The sequence below is a fragment of the Hydra viridissima genome, unplaced genomic scaffold (genome assembly GCF_058129835.1).
Source record: "Hydra viridissima isolate aposymbiotic clone 2 unplaced genomic scaffold, HvirCarnegie_v1 scaffold_2, whole genome shotgun sequence".
Lineage (NCBI taxonomy): Eukaryota > Metazoa > Cnidaria > Hydrozoa > Anthoathecata > Hydridae > Hydra > Hydra viridissima.
Window position 1 is genome coordinate 12,417,193 of NW_028324301.1, and position 15,978 is coordinate 12,433,170.

The window sequence follows — 15,978 nt, forward strand, 5'->3', positions numbered from 1 at the left end:
ACAGATTAGTCATTGTCTTCATCTAATGGGATTAAAAGATCATTACAGTATAAACATTCATAAAATAGACCCCTGACTTCTTTTTCTACACATTTCATGTGCCCACTGATGGCAGATTGAACACTGAATCCACTCTGCACCTGAAGAGTGTTTGAGATAATTTTGAGACATCTAAGACACAAGGCATCTTTAATGTCATTTTCCACATCTTTCTTGTTCGGTTTCTTCCTCCTAGTTTGACAAGATTGAATCTTGCTTATTTTAGAATTATTTTGATCATCTTTGGTAGAGAAAAGTTTTTTAGTGTTTTATTTTTTTGTTTCAAAGCCCTTTATTTATTTACTGCTGTTTCTGTTCATTTTCCAAGGTTTTCTGAACAGGAGTATCTGTTAATATAGCACAAACTTGTTTCTGATTTTTAGGCCTAATTATTCTCTGTCTAGGCTCAGCTTTTTCAAAAACTATCAAATTAAAATCATTAATTAAACACAAAAATGAATATACCCAAAATCTTTTGGCCTTGCCAAACCTGTTCCAAGGTTTTCTGATTGATTTAGGAGGTTTTAGATCTCTTAATGTAGTAGTTACTTTGTTAACTTGATTAGGCTCAGGTGTTCCAACTGTAGCAACAATCTGTCACTCATTTTTATTATCAGAAAATGGAAGAATCACTGAGTTCTCACGAATCATCTCAGTTTTAACTGAGGCATTTCTAGCAGAAGGTAATCCAAGTCTTCGGTGTTTTTTTGAACTCTGTACTAACTTTTTTAATTGATCTTTTTATTTTGTAACTTGCATTACTGCAAGTAAAATTGAAAAAAAATCTTATAACACTTTTCCTCTTTCTGACTTGCAAACATAATTTTGCACCCCTTTTAGGTATCTAAAAATATATTCAAAGTATTATTTTACATTATACTTTGATTAAAGTATATTGTTACACAATACTTTGATTATACATTTTTACATTAATGTAGAATTGTAGTTAAACTTACATGTTAAATACTATATTACATATTTACACTTTTTAGATTTTACTTTTTTTTTTAAATATGTTACATATTAATTGTATAATAAATTAATATATATAAGATAGTTATAGATATATATAGAATATATATGGGTAATTCCATGTGAAAACATCCAATTTTTTTTGAAAATGCAACCCTAAGTCTCAGATTTTGCTGATTTTTAAACCACTTACAGATTTTAGTAAATTATGAACATCCTGAAAATTTTATCATCTAATTTCAATTGGTTCTTAAGATATACCTATTTAAACTTTGCCTCCAACCAACAAAAAACCGCCATTTTTAAAAATGGTTTTGGTCCTAGCTTCTGTTATATGTGTGTTGGAAAGCTGAAAATTTGTACCTTTACATATTTTGGGCCCACAAATCCAATGAAACAACTTAAAATATTTAAAAAATGAACATAACACCTAAAATTTAAATGTTTACCACAATTTTACTGGGGCCAGTCAAACCACAAAAATGCTGATGTAGCTCGATTTTTTTTTTTTTTTAATTTTTTTGAGAATTTGTCCTGAATAGTTAAGTTATAGTTATTACAAAGAATTGGAGAGTGGTCTTTTCTAAAACAGAAATAAAAACATGATCAAATCTACTTAAATTTAGTGCTTAAAAACAGGTATTTTGATAAATTAAATGAGAAAAAAAGGGTGTAATTTGACAGTTTTGTAAGATGTTCTGCTCGTTATAAAAAGTGTTTCCAAATGGAAACGGAATATTACAGCAGGATTTAGCCACATGCCATACATCCAAAAAAGTCAAGAAATTCATGGTAAAAAATAATATTAAAACACTTAAATGGCCTGGCAACTCCCCAGATCTTAATCCGATAGAGAATCTCTGGAAAATTGTAAAAAAGAGACTGTGAAAACATGACTGCACAACTAAAACTAAACTTACCACTACTATCCTTCATATTTGGATTGAAGACACAGAAATCCAAAACATTTATTAAAAATTTGTGGATTCCATGCCAAATCGCGTGGGGAAAGTCATAGCAGCAGCAGTAAGAGGACACATAAAGTATTAGTGCAGGAGTATATTAGTACTGTATGTGTGTGTGTGTGTGTGTGTGTGTGTGTGTGTGTGTGTGTGTGTGTGTGTGTGTGTGTGTGTATGTATGTTTGTATGTATGTATGTATGTATATATATATATATATATATATATATATATATATATATATATATACACACACACACACATATATATATATTTATATATTAGAGCTGTGCAAGATTAGAATTTTTAACTTTGATCGAGTTTGATTGAGATTGCAGAATTTCGATCGAGTTCAAGTTCGAATTCAAGATTATTATCATACTGAGGAACAACCTATTTCATAAGTTCCTGAAAACTTTGTTCTTCTACGAAATCGTATGGCAGGTAATCGGGAGCCAACATGCGCCCAATAGCTCGAATTATTTTTTAAGATTTTTCATGATCAGACTTCCATGCTGTTTTCATTGCCCACAGATCTGTGACACTAACTGACAGTTGTTTTCGAGCTATTTCCTTCCTTTTTCATTCTTTTTCCTTCTTGTGCCTTTTTATCACACTCTGCTGATTCCTTCTTATGATAATTTCTTAAGTGAGTAAATAAGCCAGTTGTAGAGTTAGTAGGAAGATACTTTTTGACCGGATTTTCCAATTTTACAAAAACCAAAAATAGTATCGTTAATTTTACTCCTATCAAAATAATTCCAAATAACACTCCTTATTCTCTCGTCCTCATTTTTAAGCGTTTTAATAATATTTTGCTAGCAAATATCGAACCAAGGTTCGAAATTTGAATTGTATTCGATTAACTAAACACTTTTGATTATTGAATAAACTCGAACTTGAGACTTTGAGTTTTGCACACCTCTAAAATATATATATATATATATATATTCTTTAAAAGAATATAATATACATCTTATATATGTATATATAAGATATATAGTAAATGAAATTCTGATAGCTCTCACAAAATTGTGAAATACCCATTTATTTATTAGGATAATTCTTCCCTAACATATTTTAAAGCTGGTAACATAAATTTACATATTACCTACATAGTATGAAACTCTAATAAAATCATTAAATACCTATTGATTTATTAGACTTAATTCCTATCTAATATGTTTTAAAACTGGTTAATATGAAACAAAAATGTGCATGTGTAAACGAAGCACAAGAGCCCACATAGCCAATGTGCATTGTTTGTGTTGGGTCAACTTGCCCTAACGCCATTTGTAGATTAAAAATTGTTTTCTTCTTAACCCATCAATAGATACTGTGTAATGTTGTATGTTAAAATAATCCTTTGGCTTTAAGCTTCATACAAGATACTACAAAAAGGTTCCTACTTTAGAATGCTTTATATGGACTACTGTCAAAGACTATTAAACACAAACACATTAAACAAACTGTTCAAAATATACTTCAACTTATCCAAAATTGATAAAAAGACACAACACTGCCAGCTGTGCTCAGACATCTGTGATACTTCTGAGGAATGATTGGAGGAGTGCCCCTAGAACCTATGTACTCTGGTCTACCCTACATATTCTGGTAAATTTAAAGTTTAGTATCATTTTAAAATACAGAAATAAGGTTTAAAAAATACAAAAATTCATTCTAGCCTGATTACATTTTTGGTGCTAAACGATTACTAAATAAATCAGTTACATGTTTTTTATTTGTTTGCTTCTACTTGTTTTATAAAACAAAAGGCGTTCATTTTCCCGAACTTGTTTCCACCAGTTTTTTACTGCCAAATAAACTCAAGCTCAGATTCTTTTCTGATTTAAAACAATACAGTTGTTAAAATTGCTTTACACATCAGCATTAATTTTCCAATACTTATGCCTAGCTAACTTAATACAGTTAAAAACATGAATTGTATGGGGTTAAGAATTGTTAGCAATGACATGATTTTTCATTGAATATGTTATAAAAAAGATTTTGTTTTATATACCTACATATTTGATGAAATATCTGATTAAAATGTCTTTTTATTTAGTTTATAATGCTATTTGCTCCTCTATTTATGTTTACCTTTTGTAACTAATATTTATCATTTTGGGTGTTGAATGCAAAAGGGATACCTCTTTAACTTTTTTTGACCATCCAGATTAGTGATACCTTGTGTGCCTGATTGCTTATACCTTTCCCATGTAATTATCATTAGACTATAATAGTTAATGGAGCATTTCTTATTCTCTGCTTATCTGGCCAGGTATCATTCCAGGCTTCTTCCCATTTTTAACTGCTAGTCTTGGAGATTCCCCAACTCATCTGACATTAAATGAAGTGAGTCTAACACAACCACAATCTCTTATATGAACAAGGAGTATCAAGTCTTATGTACTTATTGTAATTCTTTTCAATATGGCTTTTAATACCTCAAATATTTCTCTTACAGATAGTTGTGCTTATTTTTCTATTTTGCCTTTTGGTATTTATTTAGATTGTAAATAGTGCAAAAAGAAAATCAGTATCCTCATTTTTGTTTAATAAATGTGATTTAATGCATAAGTGTTCCAAACATAGCGAACATATTTTGTTTTTGCTGCAGTAACTTTAATGATTTGAATCATACATCAAAGATATCTAAAATGATAAATTAAATGCCAACTCCAGTTGGTATTAGATTTTTCTTTTAGATATCTTTTTTTAGAACTTTTTATTGATACTTTAGTAATAATATTAGATAATATTCTGTTAATGATATTTTTCTTTGGATTGCTTTGATATGTTATGAATATGATCTAAGGTACCATAAAAGTGCCTAACTTTGCATAATCATTGGTAAATTTGCACAACAATATGTCAAAGATGTTTTACTGTCTAGCAACTAAAAATTTGGACCACAAATGCAAATCACTTTAGAATATGACGGTTTGTTTTAGTGAAACTCATATAAAATAGTTTCAAAAATGGGATTTTTCACAACACGAGTCGTTTTGTGTAGACATAGAAGTAGAATACAAAAATTATGTCTTACAACTTTTATCTGTGCAGCAGATCAGAATTGAACTCAAAAATGAATAAACTGCCTAAAGTGTTTATTATGGTATTGATTTAAAGTATACTAAGTGTTTAACCTATTATCGATAAAAAATATTAAAGTATAACAATCTTGTAGATAAAGTACTTTTTTGGCAGAAAATAGGGTAACTGCACAATGTACAAAGTTCACCTTAAATGTCTTTGGTCATCCAAAAGCAATACTTTCTAAAACTCAAGCAGAGTTATTTCTATAAGCAGAGTTATTCCATAATTTTATATAGCTTTAAATAGTTTCTTGGGTAACTCAAGGTCAAATTAAAATATTAGTAAAGTTTTTTCCAGATGTCAAGTAATTTCAAAAAGAAGCTTAAGACCAGAAAATACAAAAACTATACAGAGGATGATCTAGCTAAATGACTTGAAGATGTAAAATCTAAAATGCTGACACAAGAGCAAGCTGCTACAAAATATGGTGTTAGTCAAAGAACGATTTGTTACAAATTGAAAGGAGAGCATAACTTAAAACCTGGTAAACCGTATTATTTTTCCAAATTAGAGGAGACTGCTTTTGTCAAATGTACCATTCAATTCAGTCAATTTGGATTTCCCCTTGGTAAAGAAGACATTATGTACAATTATATCCATAGTTGTGGTAGAAAAGTAAAAGAATATAAAGTCTTTCCTGGGCCTGATTTAATAAAGTCATTTTTACAAAGATATCCAGAGCTAACAAATAGATTTGTACTAAACATAAAAAAATCATGAGCAAATGTTAATAAAGAAATTCTAAAAGAATATATTCAACGTCTTACCAAAACTATACAAGATGTTCCTCCAGGCAACATACACAACTATGATGAAACAAATCTAACCGAAGACCCTGGCTTAAAAAAGTGCTTGGTAAAAAGAGGCAGTAAATACCCAACAAACATAAGAAACACTTCTTAGACAAGTATTTCTATAATGATATCAGGTAATACAGCAGGTGGAATTTTACCACCTTTTGTTGTTTATAAGGCTACTAACATGTGGTCAACTTGGTGTGTAGGAGGTCCTAAAGGAGCCAGATACTTCAGGACTAAAAGTGAATGGTTTGATGGAGTAGCTTTTGAAGAGTGATTTTTTTCTATAGTTTTACTTTCTTTGAAAAAGAGGTTAGGAGTTTATGTTCTGTTAGGCAATAACTTATCCTCACACATCTTACCAAAAGCTTTTGAAGCCTGTGAAGAAAATGAAATAAAGTTTGTTTGTCTACCACCTAATAGTACATATATAACTCAACCTCTAGATGTAGCTTTCTTTAAACATTAGAAAACAGCTTGGCATAAAATTATCACAGACTATAAAAATTCACTTGTTGGCTGCACAAAGGCATCTCTTGACAAACAACATTTCCCAGAACTTTTAAATAAGTTAATGTCTGCTGTAGAGCCAAATCAGGCTAGTTATTTACAATCAGGTTTTAGAAAGTGCAGTGTCTATCCAGTGAATGTCAATGAACTTCTCACAAAATTTAGAGAAAGAGAATCTTATGATAAAGTAGTTCTAGAAGACAGCTTTAAGGTTTTCTTACAAGACAAATTTAAATCTTTGGAATCTGTAGGAACAAATAAATGAAAAAAGAAACTTTCTGTTCCTCAGGCAAAAGTGTTAGCATTGAAGATCTAGAAATATTTAATGATGGTTGTGATTTTGCCTCAAAGAAAATTGCAAAGAGGAAAAAATAAGTAAAATTAGGAAACTTTCCAAAGTACCAGAATTAGGCTTTCAATAGGGCTTTTGAACTGTGTTTTTTGTTAATTTTGATTTTTTATGTAAAAAAAGAAAATCTTTAATTCTTTTTGCTTAAGTTTACAAAGATACAAAGGAACTTTTTTGTTTTTAATGAGGTTGTGTTCAGTTTTCTTTTATCATAGCATGTTATATTCTCTATTAAGCAAAATAATGCTAAAATTAATCTTTTTTTTTTTTTTTTTTTTAAACTACCCTTTGAATTATTTTTCCTGCAGAAAGTCTGAAAAAAAGAGGTCATTTTGCACCAATCCATACATATCATGAAGCTATTCTAATTTTTTTTAATGTTGTGCAAAGTTACCTAGACCCCTAGTTAACTTTAAACGTTTTTTAAACAATCTTGAAAATCTTCTTCTTGATTTGTAAAAATAAATTTAACAATCAAAATAGAATTTAGATATCCTAAGTAAATAATTTGCTAGTTTACATCAATATAATAGAAGTTTAAAGCATACTTTTATAGATGAAAATTAAAAATAAGTCGAAATTTTGCGCTAAGTAAGACACTTTTACGGTATCTAAAAACAAAAATATCTAAATAAATGACGGTTTTGTTTTCTCATTTTTTCTTTTGTTAAGATTGTTTTTGTGTTAATTAAAGTCAGACTTTTTTTATTAGGATATTCCTTCTGATGATGTTAGAATGCCAGCTAGTATTCAATTGAAAAAAAAGATCTTTCCTTTTTTTTTAAAATCAAAAATTTCTGCAGATTGTAAACCATTAATTTGTTTACAAGTAAGTTTAATATGTTATTATAATATTGGCATAAAATGCTTTTGATATTAGGTAGAAATATCAGGTGAAATAAAAAAGGCATTTATATTTGAGTGATATTTTAAATGATATGCACATAAACCAATTTTGACTTTTTACCAAAGTAGAAGTGGGCATTTATTATTCAATAATTTACTGAGTTACACTTGATGCTATTGCTTTCCCTGCAATACTACTATTGGTTTTTAAAACTTTTTGTTCTTTATTTTTCAGATAATTTTTGAAAGCTTGTTTGGTAAAGAAACCAATCTGAAAATTAAACACTTCACAATTGACTTCATAAAGCATATATGCATTTATGGAAATAAGAAGACAATGGAAATATTGTCAGCACTTTTGTACCAAGCATTAACAAAAGTGGCTGTAAACAATAAAGAAGTATGTTAATTTTTTTAATTAAACTCTTTTTTCTTTCTCATGTTGTTTGTTATTTGATGTCACTATCAAGAACATAAAAATTGGTTTTGATGAGTTAAATTTTTAAACTTTTTTTTAACAAAACTTTAATTTTTTTTTAAAACTAAACAATTAGTTAAACAAACAGAAAAATGTACTGTCAAGTTACAGCAAACCCTTCTATATTATTTTTTTTAGCAATCACTCATAAAAACAACTGTGAATAAAAAATAAATTTAATGAAGTATTTACAATAATATACAGACATACTTATTCTTACTCTATTATAAAAAAAGAAACTATGTAGTAGCAATAAAAACAGAAAACCAAATTGATAAATAGTTTTAATAGATACTAAAAAAAAAAAAAATACTATAACTAATAACAATATAAACTATAATATTTGCAAAATTAAATCATGTTTCTATGAAGAATGAACATTTTTTAAAAATTGTGATATTAGGAAGCTTCAATTCATACCTTTCAAACATTTATTATATCCAAGTTTTTTTTGTTTCAAAGTGAACTAATATTTAGTATGAAATCCTTGGGTAAAATATTTGCATTTTCAGCTCCTGTTAATTTTTCTTTAAATTGAACTAAGTTAGCAACACCTTAATAACTGAAACAGCTCCAAACAAGCACGTTAACACCTCCGTGTTTGATGGTTGCTTTTAAAGTTTTTTTGTCCAAGAGTTTTCTGTTCTTTTTTCTCTCTCTCTTTTTTTTTTTTTTTGGAATTCTTTTATTCGAATTTATTTTCATCAGACCGTAAAACTGGTTTTCAAAAATCTAGTGGCTTTAAAAAGTACTTTTTTGCAAAGGCAAGACTATTTTATTTTTTCTTGAAATGACAGGTTTTTTTTTGTGAAATAGGACCCATAAAACCCTGCAGAGAGAAGTCTACATTTTGTTGTAGAAAACTTTTGAGGTAAATCAAAAGAAGTAGTTGTTAAAGTATTTGAAATTTTACTCCTGTGGAGCAGACAAAAAAAATTAGATTGCTTACCAGCAAAAACAATCAAAAAATAAACTTACTACACTAAATAAATCAATAGGTATGAATACTTATGTCATACAGTGTCTGACAAAAAAAAAAGCTTAGATAGACATGCAAGAGAACTCAACTAAATTTCTACAACTGATATAGAAAAAATAAACAAAAAATTTTTATTTGGTGCATTGATTTTTTGATAGAAAAAAAAAACAAGAAAAAAATGACGAAAATTTGAGAATTTTTATTGAAATAACGAAATAGACCAAACTAATACTTTGTGGTGAAGCCACAGTTTTTGATCACTGCCTTGCACCAACGAGGCATACTCTCAACAAGTGATTGTAAGAGTTCCCCAGAAATGTTCTTCCATTGATTTTGAAGAATTTGAAACAATTCTTCTTCGTTTTTGGAGCTCTTGTCTTGATTCCATGATCCAATATATTTCAGAGATTCTCGATAGGGTTCAGATCAGGACTTTGAGATGGCCAAGAAAGAACCACTAATTTTTTGTTCTTCAAATAATTTTTCACATTGTTTGCCGTATGTTTCGGGTCATTATCTTGCTGAAAGATCCAACTTTTATCTTTAAAGAGCTTATTTGCACTAGGTATCAGTTGATGAATTAAGATTTGTTTGTACATTTTACTATCCATAATGCCAGGAATTTTATACAAATGACCAACACTCGATGAAGTAAAACATCCCCATACATTCACTTTTTTATCGTGCTTTACTGTTGGCTGTGTTACTAATGGATCGTAACATTCATTATGTAACAGCCAAACACGCGACTGTCCACTGAAGTGCAAGCAAAATGGTGACTCATCACTCCATAAAACATTTTTCCATTGTTCGATTGTCCAATTCTGATATTGCTTTGCCCATTGAAGTCTTTTTTTCCGGTTACTTTCAGAAATAAATGGTTTTTTAACGCTCCAGTAAGATTTGAATTTCCCAATAGAATGGATCCTTTCAAGAACCGTCCGTTCGTCAACATCCAGTTTAAAATTTCTCTTTATTTCAGCCGCTGTTATCTTTCTATTCTTTCGAATCTCTCTTATAATTAATCTGTCCACTCTGGTAGTTGTTTTATGCCTTCTTTCGCTCCCTTCTTTTCGTTTAAAACTTCCCGTCAAATAATACCTGAACAAAAATCTTCGAATTGTAGCGCACCATCAATTCAATTTTTTTCCAATTTCCTGGTCAGTGTATCCACTTTCATGCCATGCCACAATTTTGCCCTTTTCCAACTCAGTGAGTTGTTTTCTAATCTTTTTTTGAGTTGTCTGGCGCATTGTTCGACTTGGGTGCTTTGATAGAAAAAGCGACAATTGAAGCAAGAAAAATAATTTAGGATTACGTTTTCGCTCACAATAAATTTTTTTTTCACAACTCGCCAAAAATTTGTCCGGAATTCGACATGTCAAGCTATAATTGACAAATAATAAAATGATGTAAACATGTGGTTGTAGTTTGCCCAAAGATGTTTCTAGAATATTAAAGATACACTATTGAAATGAATTATTTCTTCCTGAAATAGTTTTTAAAAATATATATATATTGTAAAGAATATTTGATTGTCATTCTTTTTTGTTGTAATTTTTTGAGAGTTTCCCTAAGCTTTTTTTTTGTCGGACACTGTAAGTAAAATTGCACTTTTAATTTTATATACTAAATATGACAAGACATAATTTAACATCATAATTATCAACACAGAACTATTTTTATTATCATGTCTACACATTTTTTTATTGCAATAAAGAATAAACACACTAAAGTATGAGAAAAAAATTTAGTAATATACTAGGGGTATGAATAGTTTTGTATAGCATTTATTTATAATACAAATATAGATAAATATGAGATAAACATAATACAAACACAGTTGATATTTTTGGGGATAGTGCCCTTCCAGCTAACCCGAAAAAACCACCTATATGGGGTGATAGTGGACACATGTAGGTGTCCAGAAATGGGAGTTTTGAAATCCATCTATTACGCCCGAGAAAAATAAATCAATTTTAAGTTGAAAATTTCCCAATTTTTTTACTGTTTCGATTATTTACTAAACAAGCCATAAAATTGAAATGAGTCATTGGAACTTCATGAAATTTTATGGTGTTTTACCTATGTAGTATGGCTATCAATGTATAAAATTTCATGCAGATATCTTGCTTGGTTATAAAGTTATAGGCCAAAACGTTTTGCAAAATCATACATTTTGACAGTGTTGGTACCAAAAGTTTTTAGTTTTGGTAAAAATATTTTGTCTGATTGCCCTGATTTTTTGTATGTATATTCTAGAGGCAATAGGCAACAACTTTTGTTATTAGAGTTTTGGAATTAGACCATTTGCTAAAAAACTGTGGCCATTTCAAGCCCCAAAACTTCCTTATAAAATTGGAAAATCAATTTTCACTGAAAATGATCAACTAAGGGGTCCATTTTGCATTTTTTGCTACCATGAGTACCAATCAATATAAAAAATTGTAGAGCCTATTGAAAAATATCAAAAAGTTGCAACTTTTAGGTCAGATTTTAGGTTTTCATAAAATAGGCCTTTTTCATGTACATTTTCTATGCATTAGTATAGGTTCAAAGTGGAAAAGCAATAAGTAACCATGGCTTTTTTTTGCATGAAAAACTAGATTGTAAAAAATAATGGGATGCATATACACATAACACAAATTGGGAGGCTTTGCCCGATAAGTTAATTTTAAGGCTTCCTCTTCATGCACCTTAGGGCTTTAGTAAAGGTTCAAAGCTGAAAAAAACTTTTAGATGCAATAAAACTTGAATTTTAATCAGGTAAGTCACCTGAAATAGTTGAAATGAAGAGTTGAAGAAAACTCAAGTATTAGAGGTTTTTACTACTCAAAAATTTAATTTTCTTCTTAAATTGATAACTTAACAATTTACTCTCAATCACAATTTAGGTTTTTTTTCTTGATTCAAGAAACACCTACTTTCTAATTTAATTAAACAGTTCTAAAACAAGCTGCACAATTTTAGAACTATAAAATGTGGCATTTTTGGCAGAGTAAGACTATTAAAGGTGCTTGCTGTTGTAGTCTACAAGGCAGTTTTTAAGTCTAGGAGCGTATTCTGGATGAGATGGGAGTTGTTTGTATCGTTGCCAATGATGAGAAAAGTCTTGATGAGCTGCTTCAACTACCTGTTCGCTGTAATTTCCAAGTGGTGACATGTGGCGGTTCACAAAGTCTTTGATGTTGTGAACTACCTTATGGATGAATCCAAAAACTTGGAAAGCCGACTCAGCTTCTGCCAACTGTTGAAGCCTATCCACATTCCGAATAAGTTTGCGACAATCGTTTCCTTCAAACATGCCTCCATGATAGGGGCTCAGTTTCATGTTAAAAGGAGTTGGCCATTTTTCGGTATTGGGCCATACACTTTTCATCTTCTGAAAAAAGTGGTTAACAACTCCAAGCAAAAGATGCATGTCCAGTGGAGGCAAAATGTCCAGAATGATCCAGTGAAATGTCCAGTGTTTTGCCTCAGCAAGAATGCTCCCTGCACTCAAGAAGCTTTTATAGCTCTTTCTGAGTGACCCAAGTGTTCTCAAGGCTCCAGCCTTCTCTAGATTTGTGAAATCAATGCTACACCAAGAACAAGGGTGAGAGCTTGAGTGAGCTTGAAGCCCACAGAGAATGTTGGCCAGTTTCAAGTCATAAGCAATAATGGCCTTCACTCTATTGACTTGAATGAGTGACCAAATTTGGCGGACATTCTCATAAGTCTCTGGAAGCTCTTCTGCAACTGCCAGAAGCATCTGGCGCTTTACACCCATATCTTATGCAAGCCTGTCAGTCAAGAGATGCTTTTGAGGTGGGGACTCTTTTGTGGCTCTGTCGATGACTCCCAACAAAATTTCAGAAATCCCTTGCCATCATCGACATCAGAAACCTTTATATTTGAGTGGGTAAAAAAATCACTCAGTTTTTGACCAGCAGAAAATGTTTGTTGAAATTCGGCTCAACAAGCTTTGTGCCTGAAGTCTGGTTTACTACTCTTGCCAATTTCATCATTCCCACATTAGATAAACCTGTGTTGAGCTGAATGTTGACCATGTCTTGTGTCTTCACAGCAGGAGAGATGGTTTTTGGTATAGCTCCACTTGGCCCTGTAATTACAAATTGGCTTATGAAACATTTTTCTAATTACTAAATTATTGAGGAGAAAAGTGCTTCTTGAATAAAAATATTTGTTGTGTCAATGTAACATTACTTGAGGTATTCATTATAAAATGAAGCACCTGGAGTCACAGGAAGAGGTGGTCCTCCAGATGGTTTTGAAAGCCTTACAGTGCCTTTTGGTGAAGCTGTTTTGCTTGCAATCACCTTTGCAGCAATCTGTTCTGCAACTTTCTCATTTTGAGCAGCTAGCCCTTTGAGGTTTTCACGAAATGTAGATTGGTTACAATTGTGTGGAAAGTCTTTCCCGATGGGACTCAGACAATCGTTGCAGCACACAGTGGGCCCTTTCTCATCAGCTCAAGAAACATGTAGCGGATGTTTCTCATTCAGCTTTAGATGCCCAATCCTGCAGATGAGACACTCACAGTTTTCGCCACAAGTTTCCAATCTGACACGGATAGACTTGAAGTCATACAGTGATGGTAGAACAACTTCTTTGCCTTCATCTCGCTTCTTCATGATTGTCCGGCATGTACTAGATGTTCCTTGAGGCACTCTTGCATCACCCAAGTCAAAGTTGATGTCATAGATTTTTGACAAACGCTCCGCTTGGAATGAAGTTATTTGCCTGGTGCACTTTTTAAGGCAAGTTAGACAATTTTTCTGTTCTCCTCGTGACCTCTTGCATGATTTGGCATTGTGAGAAATTGCTTAGTCTCCTGTAAATCCAACAGTATTCAAATAGTTTTATCAGTCTTGAAATTTAAACTCTCTCTCAGTTGTGCGAATGGAAAGAATTAAAAAAAAAAAAAAAAAACAAGCAAAAGTTTGTAGGCTTATAAGCCAAAATATAATTGTTGTTATTGACAATATATGCAATTAAAATTAATCAAAACTTTACCTGTATGCAGAAATATGGACAGTCACGAAAGTGAGGGTGAACCTTTTATTTGGAGATTGGTCTAAATTTAAGCAATGCTTTGTCACAAAATTTAAAATAACATGATTTAATTTCAGAGCTTTAAAATATATTTATTAGAGGTTTTTTCTACTCAAAAATTTTATTTTCTTCTTAAACTGATAACTTAAAAATTTACTCTCAATCACAATTTAGGTTTTTTTTCTTGATTCAAGAAAATTAAGATTAAAATAGTTTTGATATAAAAGCAAACTATTTTCATATCTACTCTCCCTTTAGTTCATTTATCCACTTGTCATCTTACAGTATTTTATATTGTATAGTTTGCATATGAGTATAGTGCACACTCAACTTTTTTAACAATAAATATTGAATACATCTATTAAACAAATATTTTTATTAAAGTGTGTACCTTTCTCTTATATATAATTTTTTTGTAATAAAAGTGCGCACTATACTCAATAAAAACAATACTTTTTACCACTTCCTACATTTTCTGCTGAAAAACATTTCCATCTTAAACATCATAGACCAAAAACTTTCTTCAGAAGTTAAAAATGTAAAAAAAGAATCTTACCTTGATAATTGTAGTTTTGTTGAAGAAAGAAATTAATTCCAAATGCAATAAAATGCAAGTTTTGAAAACAATAACAAGTGATTTTTTATGGATTAACCTGTAGAATCCGCTTAAACAAAAAAATTGGGAATGCCGTATATTTCTTTTTTTGGTGAAAGTTGTCTCTGTCAAATACTACCCGTCAGATTTCAACCAAAATTTACACGAATGTTCCTTAGTCTATTGCTCACAATTTTTTACTCGATAGCTCAATTTTTATGGCCTCTGTAATGCTTTTTCTGAATGAAAATCATACGGACATAATGAAAAAAGCAAATTACTTAAAAAATCTACTTATTTTGCTAAACCCCTCAAATTGTGTTATAAGTACATGCATTTCATTATATTTTACATAGATAACTGCTCAGGGTAGCAAATACTTCAAAAATTTTCCCCAAAGTTGGTCATTTCACTCAAAAACTGAATAATCCATATTATGAGGAGATTTTGTGGTTTTAAATGATTTTGGCCACAGTTTTTTAGCAAATGGTCTAATTCCAAAACTCTAATAACAAAAGTTGTTGCCTATTGCCTCTAGAATATACATACAAAAAATCAGGGCAATCAGACAAAATATTTTTACCAAAACTAAAAACTTTTGGTACCAACACTGTCAAAATGTATGATTTTGCAAAACGTTTTGGCCTATAACTTTATAACCAAGCAAGATATCTGCATGAAATTTTATACATTGATGGCCATACTACATAGGTAAAACACCATAAAATTTCATGAAGTTCCAATGACTCATTTCAATTTTATGGCTTGTTTAGTAAATAATCGAAACAGTAAAAAAATTGGGAAATTTTCAACTTAAAATTGATTTATTTTTCTCGGGCGTAATAGATGGATTTCAAAACTCCCATTTCTGGACACCTACATGTGTCCACTATCACCCCATATAGGTGGTTTTTTCGGGTTAGCTGGAAGGGCACTATCCCCAAAAATATCAACTGTGCAAATATACTATAAATATAAGTATAAATGTAAAAATAAGTATAAATATAATGTAATATAAAATTACATAATTTAATATAATAAAATAAAGTACAGTAAAGTAAAGTGTAATAAAATAAATGTGCATATTTTTTTTAATTCCATCTACCATCTTTAGAAAGCTTTATGTTTGCTTTAGAAAGCTTTGACATTTCTGAATATTTATTCAAAATTATTATACATAAAATGACAACTTTATTTGATCTGAAAGTATTGGCAGACAGCTGGGAAAATTTCATGGAGCAAAATGGAACATTATCATATTATTGTATAAATGGATCATTAGCATATTAACTGCCTCTG

At 30.4% G+C, this 15,978-nt stretch overlaps 1 protein-coding gene and 1 pseudogene across 8 annotated transcripts in view; both read left to right on the top strand.

Annotated features, from left to right (window-relative positions):
- Window positions 1–15,978, top strand: part of LOC145190719 (proteasome adapter and scaffold protein ECM29-like) — a 113,569-nt gene that overhangs the window by 15,675 nt on the left and 81,916 nt on the right. For all 8 annotated transcript variants that reach the window (XR_016449873.1, XR_016449872.1, XM_090079040.1 and 5 more), the window contains 2 exons: window positions 7,439–7,555; window positions 7,808–7,972. Coding sequence is in view for 6 of the 8 variants with exons in the window: in XM_090079040.1 (XP_089935166.1) it covers window positions 7,439–7,555; window positions 7,808–7,972 (282 nt within the window). In the remaining 2 variants the exon portion in view is untranslated. The remainder of the gene's footprint in view (window positions 1–7,438; window positions 7,556–7,807; window positions 7,973–15,978) is intronic.
- Window positions 5,223–6,758, top strand: LOC149891976 (uncharacterized; annotated as a pseudogene).